Below are 20,080 nucleotides of genomic sequence, written 5' to 3' on the forward strand. Positions count from 1 at the left end.
GCATGCCCTTAATGGACAGTTTATTACAGATGGACCTGAAAGACACACTGGATTCGCGAACACCATTGGTGGTCTTCTTGAACGCACTTTCTGGTGCCGATCGCCGCACTAGCCGGGACGATTCATGATTCGCGAAGAGCTGTTGCATAATTGGGTACTACCCTCTGCGGATTGACCTGCTTTTGTTTGAGATATAATAAAGGGTTACGTGGTGAATCATTAGATCGCCTCTGTCACAATATGTTTTTGTCCCTTCAAGAAAATACTACACGCCAGATAACGCTTCACGAATTAAAAAAAAATGACCTAATCGACAGACGAACGCATATCACTAAAATTATATCACTTCCCGATATCCGCTCAGCGCGCCTTGTACAAGCGGAAAAAAAATTGCCTGACCGAAAAACTGGCCGCCCACAGTGAACGTTCATATCTCCCATCGCGCCGCGCGTCCTCCGCCGCCCACATCGCCTCCACCTCTCAGCGCCTCGCTCATCAAGCTCTCGCCGCTCTCGCCCGCTCGGCCCGCGCTCCGCCCCCTCCCCTCGCCCCGTTCTCGCTCGCGCGGGGGACTAGCGGACTCGCCGGTGTTCTGGCAACTTCCTTCTTTGACGCTTGGAAGCAGACCGCGCCGAATCTGGCCTATTCATGATTACGCGCCGCACAGCGTAATTTGACTCGGCAGAAAATCGTTAATAACGTTAATTAAAAACAAGCCGGATGAAAATGGAGGAATTTCGGGGGGGTCATGAGTTTCGAAACCGGGCTTTTCCTCCTGAGGACATTGGGCACTGATTTTCAGCAGAAACCCAACCCCCGTCAGTTTAATTATAATGGCCCAGCCAGAACCCCACCGCTGGGAGTCCAGCCATCATTCACTCACACCTCCTGAAGACCCAGTGCTTCAATATTTGGTGGAAATGCAGGATATGATCAATCTGTATTTTGGAATCAGCCAGTTATTTTTTAAAATCCATGGTATTGAAGAAACTCAGCTGGTAAAGTGAAGTGGACTTTCAATGATGCTTGTTAAAAATAGAAGGAGGTCATCATTGTTCATACTGTACACCTGAAGAGTGTAAATCTCAAAGCTTCGTTCGATCCGAGCCAGAACAGACACGACCACTGTAATCATCCCGAAATAAGCCAAACCACAGCCATTGAAAAGCGCGCTTTGGCGGGAAAATGAAAACGTCACATCTGGATGACAGCTTGTGTCCCATATCTGTCGTCTGCATGTAATCCTTGCTCATAAACCATAAGCAGCTTCATGGCTTCAGGTCGAGCTAATATCTCACACGTTTGACACCTGATCTCTCCTGATGAGGAGCAGGTCATGGGATCAAAGCTGAGGACGTCACAATTTGTCAAACTCAGATTTCTGAGAGTCGTTTGAAAAACGAGCAATTCGTTCCTCTTTGGCTTGAAGTAAAATAATAACAATAATAAATGTTGTAAAAAGGAATAAGAATGACAAAAGCGCAAAAAAGTAGTTAAACTATGAAAATATGAAGATAATTCAAAATATATTATGGTAAATGATACCAGATAGTAGTTACAATACTAGAAAAACACTGGAAAGTTTTACATTCTAAAGGTATTTTTTCTTTTTTTCCTGTATTGCTAAAATTGTGTATTGCTAAATTGGTGCATATAAATAAAATAATGAATGCAAACATTCTGTCTTTCAAGTGGTATTTTAGTTTTTTTTTTCTCTATTATATTACAGTATTTAATATTATAAATACTGTATTTAATATTAAATATTTAATTTAACATTTTCTTATTTATTAAAATAGCATTAATTTAAATAATTTCAATTGTTTAATTAAATTATTTAAAGTTTTACTAATTTTGTTATGTGCTTTTGTCATTTTTATTAGTATTTTTAATGTGTTTTATTTATTTATGTTTACATTTGTTTGAGTATTATTTAAGTTTTTGTTTTAGTTTATTCTCATTTAGTAGAAAAATATGTGGAAAACATCTGATTATTATTTTATTTGTACTTTTTGCATTAAATATTTTGAATCTGTTTTTTAAAAACAGCTATGATTCTGAGTCTCTTGACCGGGGGAAAAAAAAATCTTTTAAAGTCATTTCAAAGCAAATGCATGAATTTCAAGATAAGATTTTCAGTTCTCCTGGAGTCTGTGTGAAGTCGTCTGATATTGAAACGCTGTGATTCTCCATGTCTGTGTCAGTATGTCTCTGTTGTGAAAGGCTTAGTTTGTGCTCTCTGTCTGCAGTGGTCTGATGCACGAGTTTCACGCGCGGGACGTGGAGCAGGTGTACCTGCGCTGCGCCGAAGGCTCTCTGGAGTGGCTCTATCCCACAGGAGCCGTCATCGTCAACCTGAGGCCCAACCTGCCGTCTGCGGAGGGTCACCTGCGCGCCTGCGTCAAGCCGCGGCCGGACTCGCGCGGGGCCAGGCTGTATGTGGAGCGGGCCGGAGCGCTGCGGCTGCTGCTGACGGAGGAGGACCAGGCGGCCGGACACGTGCGCTGCTTCTCTCTGCAGGAGGCGCTGTTCGTGGAGGCCTCGGCCCGCCGGGACATCAGCCGGAGAATCACTGCCTTTCAGTACCAGCTGATCTCCACACACACGCCAGCCGGAGACCAGCCCCACTCACATACAGGTACTGACAACAACACCTCTCAATTCAGACTTTACCTCGATATTTATACACTTCCCTGAAATCCCTTTAAAATGTTCTGAAACCCTAAACACAGTTTTCTGAGATGTTAACTCATATGAACAGGTTGCACATCAGTGAAAACAGCAATAGCACTCATTGTGTCTATTATTAGGGGAAAAGGGGAAAAAGTTTGACAGTTTTACACGCCCATTTCTGGAGTCTTTTTCAGATGTAAGGTGTGAAAGACCCGTGCTGAAACAGGGGTTTCATGACACTTTAAAACATGTTTGTTTGTTTTTTTTAATTATTATTTATTTTTCCCATTCAAAAGAATCATAATCACAAACATAATCACGTTGTTGACAACATACATTCAATGCTAGAAGTACAATATAATCAGACATGATTATTACACAATTTTCATTTAATTTATGCAGAAAATATGTATTTAATGTTTTTTTTTGTATTTATATACACCAATTTAACAATAAACAAAATTACTATTATTAATATATATATATATATATATATATATATATATATATTATATATATATATATATATATATATATATATACGATTTTAGCAATGCACAATATTATTTTTTTTAATACGAAAAATAATAATAATATTTAACTATTTTGAATACAAAATTAAAACATGTAAAATACCACGCTTGGACATCTTGACAATGGTATTTCAGTATTAAATACATACTATAAGATGCTTGTATATATTTGTTTTCATTTTTGTGTAAGTTTTAGTAATTTTGTTTTGTGCGTTTGTCATTTTTATATATTTTTAAAAGTTATTTAACTTTTTTCCTACTTGTTGAAGTTGTTTTCTACACTGTATCTTGTGTATTGTTTTTTTTTTTTTTTAGGATGCAAAATGAATAATCAGTTCTGCACTGATTCACTGATTTTTATTTATTTATTATTTTTTCAAGTCTTATATTCCCGATAAGGAGTGGGTCTGAAACTGGATCACCAATGTGATCATTATAATATTTACATTGTTACTGAATTTTATATAATCAAAAAATACAATATTGATAAATATGCACCATAATACTCAGTTCTAGCGAATACAGGAATACATGTGAAAGAGAGCAGGAGTGTTGTGTGGGGGGTCGAATAACAACACTGTCGGTCAAATGGCCGTCATTCACATGAAAGACTGGTTTAGAGAGCTTGTAAAACGTCTGACCCTGTAAAACCTAAACCCCAGACAAACCCATCCACCCCCGCCGCTCCCCCAGATCCATGTTCAGCCTGACATAAGAAAATAAACAGTCTAATCAGGAGGTCCCGCCAGGGTCAAGCAGCCTGTAGAGCTGTCAATCACAGCCAGCGCTGCGTCTGATTGGTCTGATGCTCGCTGAGGTCCACTCCCATTGGTTGGTTTGATGTGAAAGACGCTGTTGTGTTGTCTGTGAAGGTGAGAAGAGCTCTAACAGAGGAGCGTAATAGTTTCAAGAGGGGTTTGTAATGATATAATTCAGTTCTCTTTGTAGAGAATCACAGGCTAAATACTGAAATCTTAATAACTAGTCCTTCATTTCTTCCACATAGCTACCTGGAGTTCCCTTCAGAATGCCTTTTTCTTTTGTTTCCCTTCCCCCTCTCTTTTCCCGCTCCATTCCCAGAGGCTTTAAAAGTTTAGACTCATAAACATGTAAGTCTTGAGGTGTCCTGAGCTCCTCACCTGTTGGTCTCACTCACACTCACGCTTGGACAGGCGTCTGATGAGTCTACAGGGAGAAAACTGTGTGTGTGTGTGTGTGTGTGTGTGTGTGTGTGTGTGTGTGTGTTAAAGGAGGTTTTTTTTTTTAGGAATGTCTGAACTGTTCTCTTGAAAGCAATGAAAGTGGACCCTGATTTATACAAGCTCAAGTTCCAAATAAGTACCATAAAAGTCATCCATGTGACCAAAAGCCCAGATTTTCAGTCAATAAATTCCATTCTGTTCATCATAGGGCTATCAAACTGTGTTTTGTTGGTTCAGCTGACCCTTTAACTGAAGTCTGCGGTGCTCGTAAGAGAGAACGAGTCCCTTCCCCGTCACAATCTCAGCTCCACACACTAATGAGCCGTTAGCCGCGGGTGCAAGCTGCTGAAAGTCGTTAAAGAGCAGTTTAGAGTGGTTTGAGTCGGGATCTGTATGTAAGTGTGAGTCTGAATGTGCTTTCATGTGTTAAATCAGGTGAGAAATCACATTTACACTGACTCTTTTCACAGGGCGAGTCTGGAGATCAATGCTTTACGTTTACATTTTACCCAGTTTGAGAGTCTTAACTGAATGTGATGAAGAAAAGACGATAAATATAAGATACTGTCTTCTAAAACATGCAAAAACAAACATGCAGCACAACCAGTGTAGTCTGATTCACTTCTGATCTGTTTGAATCATTGTAACGAATCCTTTGCTGAATCATCAGAACATATGACTCTCTCGAGTGAACTATGACAGCCTGTTGCAACATTTTTTTAATAAAATGAAATAGTAGTTTTAATCAACATTAAATAACATTAATACACCTATAACATTAAAGTGTCAATCTTTTTTTAATGCATTTGTTTTGAGGAATCAGTTTTGGATGTGCAAGAACGTTTGGTTCTCACACATGCCTTTTTATGGTTTATATTAAAAGTGTAATGGTGTGTGCACACCAAAAGCAAATTAAATCATTTGCTTGAGTAGATTACATACAAAGTCATTTGCAAATACGTGAATGGAAGCAAATTCGCGTTGGGCGATGGGAGTGATGCGAATTGGGTGACGCGATTGTGAGTAACACAAACTACAATTACAACAGTAAAAACAAACTTGTGTTAAAATATTAAAAGGCTATAAAGAGCACAAATACACAGCCTTTAAAAGTATTAGGCACTGGAGGAGCTCTAATATGATTTGGTGGATTTTTGGGTAGACTTTTCAAATATTTTATACAAATCAACCATAAAAGCCTTTTTTAAATGTACATGTGTTTATTTTACAGATGTTTAGCATGATGTAATGTGGTTTAATCTCAGTCAGATGCCGGGTTTGAAGCAGGAAAGGCAGATAATGATGATAATATCTGAACGGGGTCAGAGGGCAAAGGTCAGAGATCACAGGACTCAGACACAGCTGGAGTGTGACGGGTGTGACGCAGCACAGGCCCGACGCGTCTGAGGAGGAAATGTGTCTCCATTTCCCTACGATGTGTGTGTGTGTGACACAGCTGCAGTCTCAGACTCATGTAACGTGTGTGTGTGTGTGTGTGTGTGTATGTGTGTGACACAGCTGCAGTCTCAGACTCATTTAACGTGTGTGTGTGTGTGTGTGTGTGTGTGTGTGTGTGTGTGTGTGTGTGTTTTTAGCTTCATGCAGACCCTGCGCTGATGACGAGCTGCTGATGGCGATCTACACCAGCGACTTTGGTAAGACAAATCTGCTTCTTACTGCTTTAAACTATTAGTTCCCCTGCCATAATGTACCATATTTTCCTGGAAACAAGTCATACCTGACTGAAAGGTCTTTGCACACTGATCACCAAAAACCTTTCACAAAAAAAAATAAATATAAAAAATAAATATGACCTCACATTGTGTCAATCATGTTTACACAATGCCTCTGAAATTTTCATCCGTCATAAAAAAAATTTGGATCAGGTTTGAATTTCCAAGTTTTCGCATCCGTAGGAAAGGATGATGCATACGGAAAAAATGAAAAAACGTATACGAAAATTTCGGACTCCGTGTGAAAGGACCTTAAGTCACACAGAGTCAAAACTGCATTGTTGAGACTAAAAAAAATAGTTACAAAATAAGTTGTACTGGTTAATACAATAAAACCAGTTTTGCATGCTTGATGTTAATTGCATTTTTAAGCCACTTTGGAATAAAAGTCGCAGCACATTTCAGATGTTGGAAAAAACTCAACTTGAATTTTGGAAAAACAAGTTAATAAAGAAAAGAAAAAACTTCATGCATGTTTTGCCTGTGTAATGTTAGTTGTGTTATGTCAGCTGCAGCAGGATTCAGATATTAAAGTTTGTGATGTTTATTCTGTAAATGGTGGTAAATCTCTGTCGCTGCTCTCTGTCTCTCAGCGGTGCGCGGCAGTATTCATCATGTGGAGGAGGAGGAGGAGGATCAGGCGTCAGTGGTGGTGTCGTTGAGTCACGTGTACCGTCAGAAGAGCCGTGTGTTTGTGTCCGGCGGCGGGGGGCGGGGGTGCGGCCGGTGGACGGGTCGTATGAAGATGCCGCGGCAGTGCGGCCCACGGGCAGGACAGGGCGAGTTCCTCTTCACGGGAGCTGTGCGGTTCGGGGAAGCCTGGCTGAGATGTGCTCCGCTTTATAAAGACTTCATCAGACTGTACCACGCAGCTCTGGACAAGGGAACAAACCCCTGCCACATACACACGGACTGAGACACACACAACAATCCTCTGCTGAACTGAACCCACTCTGACGAATCGCATGAAAACATATCTTTTTTTTCATGACTTGGTCCAAGGGTGCATTTGATCCCAAAATCAAAATAAATAAATATTACATTTAGGATACTTAAATAAAAGTTGGATTATTTTATAACCAGGTTTTGAAATAATTGTTATAATAATTAAATAAATTGCCCCTCTAAAATTCTCATTACTGCATTTCATCCAGAGTTTTTTAATTATTAATATTATTATTTTTTACATTTTCATTTTAATTTATAATTCATAATTTTCAGCTGGGGTTTCTTTAGGTTTATTACTGTCAAATGTTTTAATTTTGCAGTAATACTACTAATCAGCATAAACTAAATTTTAATTAAATCCTACCATTATGTAAAAATATTTCACTTATTTCAATATTTAATTTACTTTAAAATTACTGATATAATAATAATAATAATAATCATCATCATCATCATCATTATTATTTTTTGGTGTTGTTATTGTAACATAGTAACACAGCAACATAGTATTTAAATAATGAAATAGTTGTATATAAATACTCTATTTGTAGTGCTGAATTTAAATAATAATATTTTTAAAACTGGGGATTTTTTTTTTTTTTGTGCTGACAATAACGTCACAATTTAATTTTCTAATTTTTTATGCCAAATCTTTCTTCTTTATTTATGTTGATTTTGGGGTGAAATGAGGCCTGAGTGTGTTTTGGCAGGTTTTTCAAACGGGATGTCCAGTGGTTCCAGATGGATGGCTCTAAGTCAGATCCAAGTCATCAATCCTCCCTGAAGTTGCTGTTCTTGGTTACAGACAGAAGTTGTGTTTGTGTGTTTCTGTCTGTTCTTGTTGCCTGATTTGATTCGTCTGAAAGCCATACAGAGACAGTGTGTGGTAACACTCGGATCCGTGTGATGAGCTCTTGCCTGCACGCGTGTGCTGCTGCGAGACGATGAACGCTGCTTTTGTTTAAAGCTTTGTTATTGAGCGGTCAATTCTTCTGACTGACGTCTGGACTGTGTTCATGTGTTCACGAGTGAGATTGAGTGTGTGTGTGTGTTTGTTTCTCTTCCTTGGACTCCGAGTCTGGAATAAAACACTCCTAATAGAAACATCATGGTCATTTTCTGTGTTTGTGTTGCTGGGAGTTTTTTCTGTACAAAACTGTCCAACTGTGGAGAAAAAATTGTGAAATTTTCATATTATCATGTGAAGGCAAGCGAGTTCAGCTACACAAGCCATGATGTCGTTGCTCAAAGTATGTTACCTGAACGCCGTAACAGGATTTTGAGTAAACAGTCTGTTTCCAGTTCAGCTCCCGTCTGTTGGTTTAATCAATTTAATTAAAAATTTAATCTAACCCTACCAGACAAATGTTGATATATAGCTAGCTGTAATGATAACACATCTGGTTTAATTAAACATACATTTGAAGAAAACTCTAGCACCCCCTGAATACTGTGATTTAATAGCTTGAATTATGAAATGAAATACTGTTGAACAAAGCCTTAAGAAAATATGGTTATTGTGTATGAATAATTCTGTGTGTTAATTTAGGTTAGGTTATATCAAAATGGCCAAAATAATGATGATTATTATTTCTTCCCAGCTAATTAATTATTGTCTCCTAGAATATTCTGGGAAGGTTTTTTTTTTTTTTCTGGATTAAAAAAGAACCAACAGAGAGCGTTCCTAAATGTTATTTGGTTCCCAAAAATGAACGCATGAGAACTCTGAAGGAAACGGTTTGTGTTTGCTGCGTTAATAAATGCGTTGGTATTGTAATACACAATTCATCAGTGCTTTTTATTTTAAAAAGAATGTTTATTTTTCAGCAGTTTTTCCCACTTCTGAGATGTTTCTGTTAAACTAACCAAGACCAATTGCCTAAATGTCCAGAGAGAAACACTGTTAACCAAACAAATCACTTATTTCTGTCAGAATACCCTTTTTCGTTCAATTTTTGCCACCTTTAGCCTACAGTTCTCAACACAGAGCATTGTGCTAGGCTCATATTAAGTGTTGTGCATTATTATATTTGCATACTTATATTTGAAAACAACATGCACTAATGAATCATTCACAATAAGACCAGGAGCATGCATTAAGAAAGTAAACAAAGCCATTTTTATTGGCAGATTGGAGCATCCCTATCTGGATAAGTGTTTTCCACCAAATCAGCGGTATTTTCAGATAGCATAACTGGTGTTTGTTTTCTCCCATATCCTGGGCAAACATCCCTCTATACATCTCACACTGGACAACCAGAACCATGTCATAACTGTGTTTCCATGGTCATTATGTGATTGTTCAGGGTTTGGTTCCTCCCATCGTTTGTGGGCTGATCTCCCAGCTCTCATCTGATCTGTCTTGAGTCTTGGGACTTTCTCCCGCTCAGCTGTCTCAAGCACGGCTGGAATGAAAGCACAGATAACTCAGACGTGACTCTGAGTGTGTGTGACGGGTTATTATTAACAGCACTGACCTGATGCAGAAACTGTGTCTCTGCGTCTCTGTGGTTTCTGCTGGAAGCCAGTAAAATCAATGCAACCTCAACTGTTTGTTTTAACAAAGAAACAAGAAAAACCAACCACAGCTTGTGAAGTCATGCATATCTACAAACCGTGTTTTAGTTCATGATTGATAACTATCAGCCTGTTTATTTTCATGGTGTAGGCCTTTTAATTTGTTTCCAATTAAATACAGTCTTTATCCCTTATCCAAAAGAGATTTTTGTGCACTTGCCTTTTTAATGTAAGAGCGCGTGCAATTTGCAACTTGATTATGCGAGGCTTCCAGTGTCATACTTTTTGTCATATTAAAATATATTGTTTGGTTATACATAAACATTCCGTTATTATTTGTTGCATTATTTTAATTTATTGAGACCTCAGGTCAGGTTTCAGAAATTAAGAGGACTGCATTGCGCTCAAAAACCATTCATAGACTACACTGCGCTCTGGTGCACAGGATAGGTAAGTACATCTCTACTGAAATTGTTTTCCTCCTGTACTATTACCTACTTGAATAAAATCGATCTGAAAATCAGTGTAATTTGAACACATTGTATTTCTGCAGTCACACATCAGGTTAAAGTTGACTTGTTAACAAATTTTTTAAAAAATCGCTCTAAGAACACTGAAGAACGCATTGGGATCATTTTTTTCCTCAATGATGAGCGCTGCTTTTACTCTGCACATGCGCAGAAGTGTTTGCTCAACGCGATCAAATCACGTTGTTAAAAAGAGGGATTTTTTTTTTTTTGTCTAGTATTTTCCTGTTTAAACGTATCAAATAAAGATTAGCGTCTCAAAATCATCATCGGCGCTGACGAGGTGAAACCGTGCGGTGATCAAGCTGGTCAGGTAACGTTAGGCTACAGAACAAAACCATCAACATTCAGCATGTGGACATGTAACGAATTCGTGCATTTCTAATGTCAGACACCAATAGAACACCACCAAAAACATACATATATAAACTTTATTAAAATCTTAAAATACACCAATACACTAAACATGCATGCACTTATAATGTCAAAGCATTAAACATGTTTTATGAAGCATGAAAAAGAGACACAAAAGACAAAAACGGATGCTTACTGAAGAGTGACTAAGACACGTAACACAGAGACTGCAATTCATGGAAAATTACGCAAATCTTTGGAAACATTACAAAACATGCTATTAACAGAAAGTGTTTCGACAGGCGTTTAAATGCAGCTTGTTGAGGTTGTAACTTCTCCACACAGACGCCCCAAATCACAGACCACAGTCTTAAAATGATCTACATGTAAATAACCACCATGGACATTCTTAGTTTGTGGTATTGGTATGTTTGACCAGTACTTCCTGTTCAACTACTGACAGGGAGAAATGTAATGTGACTTGACACACATTTAAAACGCTATTATAAACATCTGATTCAAAGCTGCTGTAGGTATTTGTACACTCAGCTGGAGTCCAGCTTCATTTTCAATCCATGTGACAGGTCCTGGATCATTTGACTTTGCTGTAAATCACCGATTTACCCACCATCGCATCGGATCTGTGGAACAACACAGTCAAATATTAAGTGTGAATGACCATTTATGATCCACCACAAGTAATGCAGGAGCCGATCAAAGGTCAGTCAGTTCTGAGGGATCATGCAATTAGTACATTTCAAAATAAAAAGAAAATATGACTCAAGCCAATTTTGTTCCTCACCTCGCAGCAGGATCAGGATGGTGCACTGTCAGATTCTCATTGCTCTTATTGTTTTTGACGTGTTGGACCATTGCGTACACTGTCTTTATGGTTTTTCCTGCGGTCTGATCTGCGCTGGGTCTCTTGATTGAAACTCTGGCATGCAGACCATCATCACAGTGAACCTGGAGAGAGAAGCCGACACCTCTCAGAAAAGTGAAGTATAAAAGAAAAATCACCTGATCATTCCTTTAGCTCATTTTCACTGATTTCTCATTCTTTGACGAGCTGGATTCAGATCCAAAAATTATAAACAAATTTTATGAAACACGACATAATGAAGTGATTTCATTGTCATGACAGAAACAGAGATATTTCTGTGTTCTGACCTGCTTCTGCCTGACGTCAGACACTGCACTTTTTCTCTTCCTGTAGTGCAGAGATAAGCATGTAAACTCAAACACACATTCATAATTATTAATGAATACACCAGTGCACATTATTAAAACCTAAGAGGTCACCTTATGAACATGATGATGCAGATAAGAAATAAAACTCCACATCCGGCTGCAATCACAACAGCTGTGTACAGGACTGTTTTACCTCCTCCTGAAAAAAGAATGAAAACTAAAGTATGATCTTATGTCTGTACAAATAGCAATATATGCCACATTTATTAGATGCAAAAATCAGAAAATGTTTGGTGGTGACTAAAAATATATGTCAGCCAGTGTAATATGTAAGTGTTGTATAAGAATGGAAATTTCTGTAAATTTACCTTGCAATGTCAATACAAACTGATTAATATCAGTGAGCTAAGGATTCATCATATCATCAGCAAATGACACATTCAAATCATTCATCATTTTTCTAACAAATGCTCTGCAGAAATATTTAACTGATTCACCTGTGACAGTGACAGCATCTGATCTCTGAGACCCGTGTTGATTGTGAGCCTCACAGTAGAAGCGTCCACTCTGTAGTGCACTGAAACTCTGTCCAGATCCAACAGAGGAGCTTTGATCCTCCTTAAACCAGCTGATTTCTGCAGGAGGGTTTGAATCACTGCTGCAGCTCAGAGTCACTGAATCTCCCTCCACTATTTCACCAGAGACAGACACTGAGACACTCCTGGGTGCATCTAAACCAGACAAATGTAGTGTCACATTCATGTTTTACAATAGTTAACCCACTAATCTGTTTGATACCAGTCATTGAACCATCTTTAACTCACACATGATGTTTAAAGTCACAGCATCAGAGTATTTTTCTCCATGTTTATTTCTGGACTTGCACTTGTATTCTCCACTGTGATCAGAGCTGATCTTTGAGATGCTGTAGATGCTTCCAGATCCTACAAACGTTCCTCCTTTAAACCAGCTGATTTCTGCAGGTGGGTTTGAGTCACTGCTGCAGATCAGAGTCACTGAATCTCCCTCCACTATTTCACCAGATGGACTGATGGACACTGAGACGTTCTTTGGAGGATCTAAAACAAACAAACAAACATTTATTTCATTAACATTTGCAATAAATGTAAGATGATAGAGGAACAAATATCACTGTTACTGAACCATCAATAACTTACACATGACGTTTAAAGTCACAGTATCAGAGTATTTCTCTCCATGTTGATTGCTGGACTTGCACTTGTATTCTCCACTGTGATCAGAGCTGATCTTTGAGATGCTGTAGATTCTTCCAGATCCTACAAACGTTCCTTCTTTAAACCAGCTGATATTTGCAGGTGGGTTTGAATCACTGCTGCAGCTCAGAGTCACTGAATCTCCCTCCACTATTTCACCAGATGAACTGATGGACACTGAGACACTCTTTGGAGGATCTAAAACAACCAACCAATCAAACAAACAAACAATCACACACATTTATTTAATTAACATTTGCAATAAATGTAAGATGACAGAGGAACAAATATCACAGTCATTGAATGATCTTTAACTCACACATGATGTTTAAAGTCACAGCATCAGAGTATTTCTCTCCATGTTGATTGCTGGACTTGCACTTGTATTCTCCACTGTGATTAGAGCTGATCTTTGAGATGTTGTAGATTCTTCCAGATCCTACAAACGTTCTTCCTTTAAACCAGCTGATATTTGCAGGTGGGTTTGAATCACTGCTGCAGCTCAGAGTCACTGAATCTCCCTCCACTATTTCACCAGATGGACTAATGGACACTGAGATGTTCTTTGGAGGATCTAAAACAAACAAACAAACATTTATTTCATTAACATTTGCAATAAATGTAAGATGATAGAGGAACAAATATCACAGTTATTGAACCATCAATAACTTACACATGACATTTAAAGTCACAGTATCAGAGTCTTTCTCTCCATGTTTATTTCTGGACTTGCACTTGTATTCTTCACTGTGATCAGAGCTGATCTTTGAGATGCTGTAGATTCTTCCAGATCCTACAAATGTTCCTTCTTTAAACCAGTTGATTTCTGCAGGTGGGTTTGAATCACTGCTGCAGCTCAGAGTCACTGAATCTCCCTCCACTATTTCACCAGATGGACTGATGGACACTGAGACACTCTTTGGAGGGTCTAGAAAAAAAAAAGATTTTAGAAAAAATTTAAGACTACAGTACTTTTAGAAACAGAATGTCTATTTACACTAAGTGCAAATAGCCCGCCTTGTTGGCAGAGGCTATTTACACTAGCTCCTCCCACAAACCTATTGTAGGAATAGTCAACAACACTATAACCGAAGGCAGACAAACATCAGCTTCAGTGGTGTAGCTGGTAAATCACATACTGTTGTCTTTTTGATGCGATCGACCCAGGTTCGAATCCGCCATTTACCTTTTTTTCCTTCCTTTTCAAATCTCATATCACATCGGAAAGGCATTTATTTTCAATAAAAATGAAGGACATAATCAAAAAGTTGAAAATAAAATATTGGGTAGGTTTAATGTAGTTTAGGGAGCGTTATTGTCCCATTAAGGTGCCATCCATTTAATAATTTGAATTAAAATGATAATTTACACTCAAAAGTTATTACTGCATACTGTTTTAAAATGTATTATAATACTGAGGTGCAGATAATTGCCACTATTTGCAATAAGTAGGCCTATAAATAGCAGAAAATCCTGCTATTTTACGATAGTGTAAATATAATATATCGCTATCTGCACTTAGTGTAAATAGCATCTTTGGCTGAGAAAATGTCCTATTTACACTTAGTGCAAATAGCCGCTGCCTTTTAGAAAATCCAGTGTCATCGTCAACTTAGGGAACTAAATAGTTTTTTCACAACATTGCATTTTGGTTGCTGTTAGGTTAGTTGAAACTATGATAAAAACAAACAATATAATAAGCTTAAGTTATATGTTTGGGTTATCTAATGGCCTTCACCTGAAAAACTACAAAAAATTAACCACTGTGCCAGCTACAAATCTGTACATGCAAATGTGTCTTAAGCAACCGAAACATAATAATTATTACCTGGTATCACAAAGACTACATCTTAAAACACAGAACATGGAGATTGAAAGAAGGCTGGATTAAACCTCAACAATATACATTTAATTTGATACTGACATCAAGCTGAAACTGAAATTTTATTTGTTTCATGAAAATCTATGAAACTACATGTGCATGCAGCAGTTTACTCTGACTTTTCAACTGTTTTGAAAAATAAAAGATAAAAAAAAAAAAAAAAAAAAAAAAAAAAAAAAACTGCTCATAGAAAATTATGTACATAATTTTTTCTTTCAGTTGAATATCTGCTGTGTTCCGTTTGGTCACAATAACAATGCAAGTTCTCATGTTATTTTTCACTCTCGTTTTCCTGTCAGGAGATACTCATTTAGGATGTGGAAATAATGTTTATAAAATTTCACAGGTGATGAGCTAATTATGAAATAATATTTTCTTTTCAGATTTATAGTCAACAAACTTTAAAACTTTTCAAATTATGACCAAATACTCACAGGTGACACTGAGCTGAACAGCAGGAGAGATGTAAGTGTGTTCCTGTAGAGCACAGCTGTATCTGCCTGCATCCTCTCTTCTGACTGACTGCAGCAGGAGTTGATTGTTTCTGTCTCTTCTCTCAGTTAATGGCTGTGAGTTTCTGTACCAGATGAATGTTGTTCTGTCAGTCAGAGCGCAGCTGCTTTTACATGTCAGACGGACTGAATCTCCCTCTGTCACTCTCTCAGGAGACTCCACCTGAAGATCTGAACACAACACACACATTATATCTAGTGCTGCTGTCATACACTGATTATTATTCAACATAATGCACAGAAGAAGAGTGAAACCTCATCAAAGTCACCTGTGACAGTAAGAGACACTCCTCGATCACCAATCCATTTCTTTTTCGTTTTTTTTGTAGTGAATCTGAAATAGTACATGTGTGAATCCTTCTGTGTCACATGACTCAGTCTGATGGTGCAGTTCTTCTGTTTATCTCCCAGATACTGAAGCCTCTGACTGTATTCAGGGTCCTCAGACAGATCTTGAGCATCTTCATGTTTCTTTTCACTTTTATTTTCATATTTACTTGTATCTTCAGCTTCATTTGACTCTTTATCTTTAACAAGTGTTTTGGTCCAGATTGTTTTCTTTATCTTGTATCCAGTAGGGTATGTATAAGTGCAGTAGATTGTCACTGATGAGTCCTTTAGTGCACAGATGTGTGAATGTCTGTAACTCACACCCCAATCAGCACCAGAAACCCCTGAAACACACAATTCATAAGAAGAAAAGATTAGCAGCAGTTACTAATAGTATGTATTTTCTCAAGATCTCTGAATGTCTTTTGGTTGTTGAGCAGTATTGTTGCCAAGTCCGTGGTTTTCTTAGCCATGGACTACTTTTTGTTTTACTGTTGCCGTGGGTTGTTTTTCATGTCCATGGGTTGAAGTGACCCCAATAAAGTGATATCAAGCAGAGCAAGACACAAGTAAGTCTCGAGTCTTTGCATTCATTTCTCGAGTCAAGTCCTAAATCAATACAGGCAAGTCCAAGTCGAGTTGCAAGTCCTCGACTTTTAGCTTCAAGACTTAAACAAATCATTAGGGCTCTTTGCCCAAATTAGTGTCTCAGAATTAAATACCATATGAAATGTATAGTAATTTATATCAGGAAGGCAGGTAGAATATGTTTGACATAGTTCAATTTCATGTGAGTTGGGTGACCTTAGTAAAACTAATTAAGTTCAATTTAGGGATTGTGCCAAAATAGGACAAGCAGGACAAACACTTCTTCAAATTATATATTAAATGATCATCAGGCCTATTGCCGCTTGCCCACTTCAGACATTAGGCCTAATGTGCAGTTTTTTTTTTTTTTTTTTTTTTCAAATGAAATTATAGCTAAATGGTTTGCTATGATTAATTTTAAATCTAGATTAAATCAAGGTTTATCTAATAATTCTGTCACACCAAACTTTAAACCTTTAAAAATAAGCAGGTTTACATTTAAACCCATCATTTTGATTCTGGATTTAAATTATAGTCTATTTAAGATTAACTTTAATCCTGTTGCACCATAACTTTAAACTCAGATTTAAATCTCGATTATGGATTAACTTAAAATTTAATGGAGGTTTAAATAAAACAAAATGAACATGCAAATAAAATATGTAACTGATTGAAAAAAAAAGTGGAGATCTCATAAAACCAGGTCTCAGAGAGGTGTTTATTACAAATAAAAATGAAAATTAAAGCACATAATGTTGGCAGAGTGAGTGGATCGTGGTGGGATGACTGTGATGCAGATCCATCACTCATGGTGCACCTCAGTGTCAGACAAACAAAAGAAGTGAGGAATATGTTTAGTGTTTAACAGCAGAGGTGATGTTGATGATGAGGCGAGCGCCTCTCGTTTCTCATGTCTGCTCCGTGTGTCTGCTGGGAGGTGATCAAACAAAAAGGGCAGCGCTTTTCATGAGCAGAGATAGCTACTAGATGAATCATGTCATTTTTTTCTTATCTCAGTTCTGTTGTCGTGAGTTATGCTATTACTCCATTAATTTAGCATATACTGCATATCCAGCGCATACCCAGAACAGTGAAAAATGGAAGTGAAAATACTGGCACTAAATTAAAATATTAATCAGATACAATCAATATTGTACATTAGCATTTTTTTTTTTTTGCCATTACATTTACATTAGAAATGAGATACTGAGTAAAGCATTGGACAGATATAAACAGACTTCATGCTTGTACTGCTCCAATGGTATACAAGAGAATAATTTGGTTTATTCCTTTACAGTGGTACATTACTTATAAAATGTAATCTGTTACTGACTCCAAATAACATGAATCCCTGCATTACATGTAAATAAGAAATAATGTCAATGTGTGAATTTTTGTAATGTTTGTAATGTAATTGTTAAATGTAATCAATAAAAAAGCAATTGTGATCTGATTATGAGTATTTTAAAATGTGATATAATCTAAATACGTAATTTTTGGAATCTGATTACATAATCCAGATTACATGAAATCAGTAACTACCCAGTTCCTTTATATACATAATTGAAAGCACAACACAGCAAATCATTAAACCTTCTTTACACTGTCAGTCCAAATCCAATTTTGTGCATATTCGATTAGAATCTGATCTAGATGACTAACTGTCCACACTGTGTATGGCAACTGCTCAAATCTGATTTGTGTGTACTGTAGCTTTCTTTTGTTTTACTTAATATCTGCATTGGTTTTTATAAACTACAGTACAATTTGCATTACAGATGTTGTCTTACAACATGACAACATGTTGCCTTTACACTGGATTATATTTTGTCTTAAGATGAAGAGTGGGACAAGTGATATTTCAGGTGGGCTTGGGGTATGTGTGTGGGGTTGTTTTTTTCCCCCATATTCTTTTAATGTTCTGTTCTTTTTCTGTTATATTTTGCAAACTATTTTCTATTATAAGAAAGCAACAGCAGACACTCAACACGGAAAACAAAAGCATGCATTGCGCTCTACGGAGTATTCAAGCCATTATATTTAGGCCGAGGGTTGCATTGGGAACGGGATCCCATTGGACCCAGTAAAAATAATGTGGGAACAGGCAGTTTTACTTTTGCTGAGGGCGGGAGTGGGTGGTCAAAGAATATAGTGTGGGGCACATAACCACGATTTGGCACATAACAAGAATAACAAAGTTAGATTAACACTGGGCTTACTGCACTAGTTGATGTTACACAGTGTTTGGTCATACACCGATTACATTACTTGACCACCACCCCCACTGTCATTTTGCATTGTTATAGAAATAAAAATTATTTAGTGCAGTTGGAAAACATACAGTACAATTCTAAACTGAAAGCATCTGCTTAACAGCAGGGTTGCCAGATCTGCATGACAAAACAAGCCCTATGTTCAGTCAAAAACAGCCCAAAAGTAGTGCAATGACCATATTCCAAATATCAAAACTCTTATATGTCATTTCCATACCTAAAATACTTATTTTACAGTCACTGTTGTGCAGACTGATCATAAACACAGCTCAAAGACTTCCTACCAGTGGCCCTCCTTCACAAAACCTAACATCTAGCACAGTTTTATCATACGTAGAACACAAAATATTTCACTACAAGCATTTCAATGAAATTTAATTGATGCAATTTTTCCGAACCTTTAACCCACAAGGGGGAAAAAAATCAACCCAACAGCAACAGTTTAAAAGGAGTCCAATAAAAAAAAAAAAAAAAAAAAAAAGTGAACTTGGCAACCCTGCTTCCAACACAATTATCCACCGTATTTGTCCTATAAGAGTGGGAATTTTTAAATTTTATGGGTCTGGCATCCGGTCTCATCTGTGTCCAGCTATTTTTAGCTGTACAAAAAAGCTTGTTTTGCTGCTTGAGATTGCAAATGGGTGTGTCGTACCTTAATGCATTATCTTAATTATGAACACCGTTAACTGCATGTTGTTATTCTTCTCATTATTTCCCTACAACAGCTAATAAACCGGAAGTCTTGCCCATAGGCTTACAATTGAATATTGCAGCGATTTTGTGACAGGCCTGCTACAAAAAAAAAATAAATAAAAAAAAATAAAAAACATAACACATATACACTTTCTTCCGTGGCGTGAGAATGTGAAAAAAATATGCCTAATCCAATCTAAGTGGTCAGACTGAAACAGATTTCCAGAAAGAAATGAAAATATGTGGATTACAATCGGATATGCACAAAAATCTGAAAGTCTGAACAAGCCTACTGAGAAGCATGAGAGACTCACTGTGAATCATGAGAGAGAAGATGAGAGGAAGAAGAGCCATTCTGACTGACATCACCATAGAAACACCTGCGACACAGAAATTCCAATATGTTTGAGATAAACAAGAAAATATATTTCAGTCTTTCTACCTCAAATTTGTAATTGTAATTATTAGTGAATTTACTAGCAATTTCTGAGTGAAAACAATTATAAAACAGACACTTTTTGTTAAGTGTAGAATCATTGAAAGTATATAAACAAACACACAAAACATGATAAGAAACTGGTCATACCGTAGCACAGGACAACTCATCAGCTGAAAGCAAATGATACATGAAGAGAAACAAGGAAGGTTTAGCAGCCTCATTTATAACCAGAGCGGCGTCATTTCCCCTTTCCTCTCTCCTTTTAACCTCTGATTAGTGACGTAAAAATATTACATTAAAAAAAATTTTAAAAACCACATATTGTACAGGGACTTCATATTTAACGGTATTTTATAATTTCTTTATTGCATTTAATGCATTATGAATTCAATAAAACATTTGCAATGTTTTTTGTTTTTTTAAAGCTGTTTATATGCATGTTTTAGCCTG

General features: G+C 37.2%; 2 protein-coding genes across 2 annotated transcripts; one reads left to right on the forward strand and one right to left on the reverse strand.

Annotated features, from left to right (window-relative positions):
- Positions 1-2,104: 2,104 nt before the first annotated feature.
- On the forward strand, positions 2,105-8,193 carry LOC122135978 (meteorin-like protein). Its single transcript, XM_042717292.1, has 3 exons — positions 2,105-2,638; positions 6,004-6,063; positions 6,735-8,193. Exons 1-3 carry the CDS (start codon positions 2,257-2,259, stop codon positions 7,055-7,057), a joined length of 765 nt encoding a protein of 254 aa, XP_042573226.1. The 5' UTR covers positions 2,105-2,256; the 3' UTR covers positions 7,058-8,193.
- Positions 8,194-10,550: 2,357 nt separating this feature from the next.
- On the reverse strand, positions 10,551-19,863 carry LOC109071249 (carcinoembryonic antigen-related cell adhesion molecule 5-like). Its single transcript, XM_042717277.1, has 13 exons — positions 19,778-19,863; positions 19,506-19,571; positions 15,577-15,981; positions 15,230-15,478; positions 13,587-13,841; positions 13,233-13,487; positions 12,857-13,111; positions 12,503-12,757; positions 12,176-12,409; positions 11,790-11,877; positions 11,658-11,697; positions 11,290-11,453; positions 10,551-11,128 (listed from the first exon to the last, which is right to left on the reverse strand). Exons 2-13 carry the CDS (start codon positions 19,561-19,563, stop codon positions 11,080-11,082), a joined length of 2,307 nt encoding a protein of 768 aa, XP_042573211.1. The 5' UTR covers positions 19,564-19,571; positions 19,778-19,863; the 3' UTR covers positions 10,551-11,079.
- Positions 19,864-20,080: the final 217 nt, after the last annotated feature.

The sequence above is a fragment of the Cyprinus carpio genome, chromosome B1, assembly GCF_018340385.1.
Source record: "Cyprinus carpio isolate SPL01 chromosome B1, ASM1834038v1, whole genome shotgun sequence".
In the NCBI taxonomy this organism is placed as follows: Eukaryota; Metazoa; Chordata; class Actinopteri; order Cypriniformes; family Cyprinidae; genus Cyprinus; species Cyprinus carpio.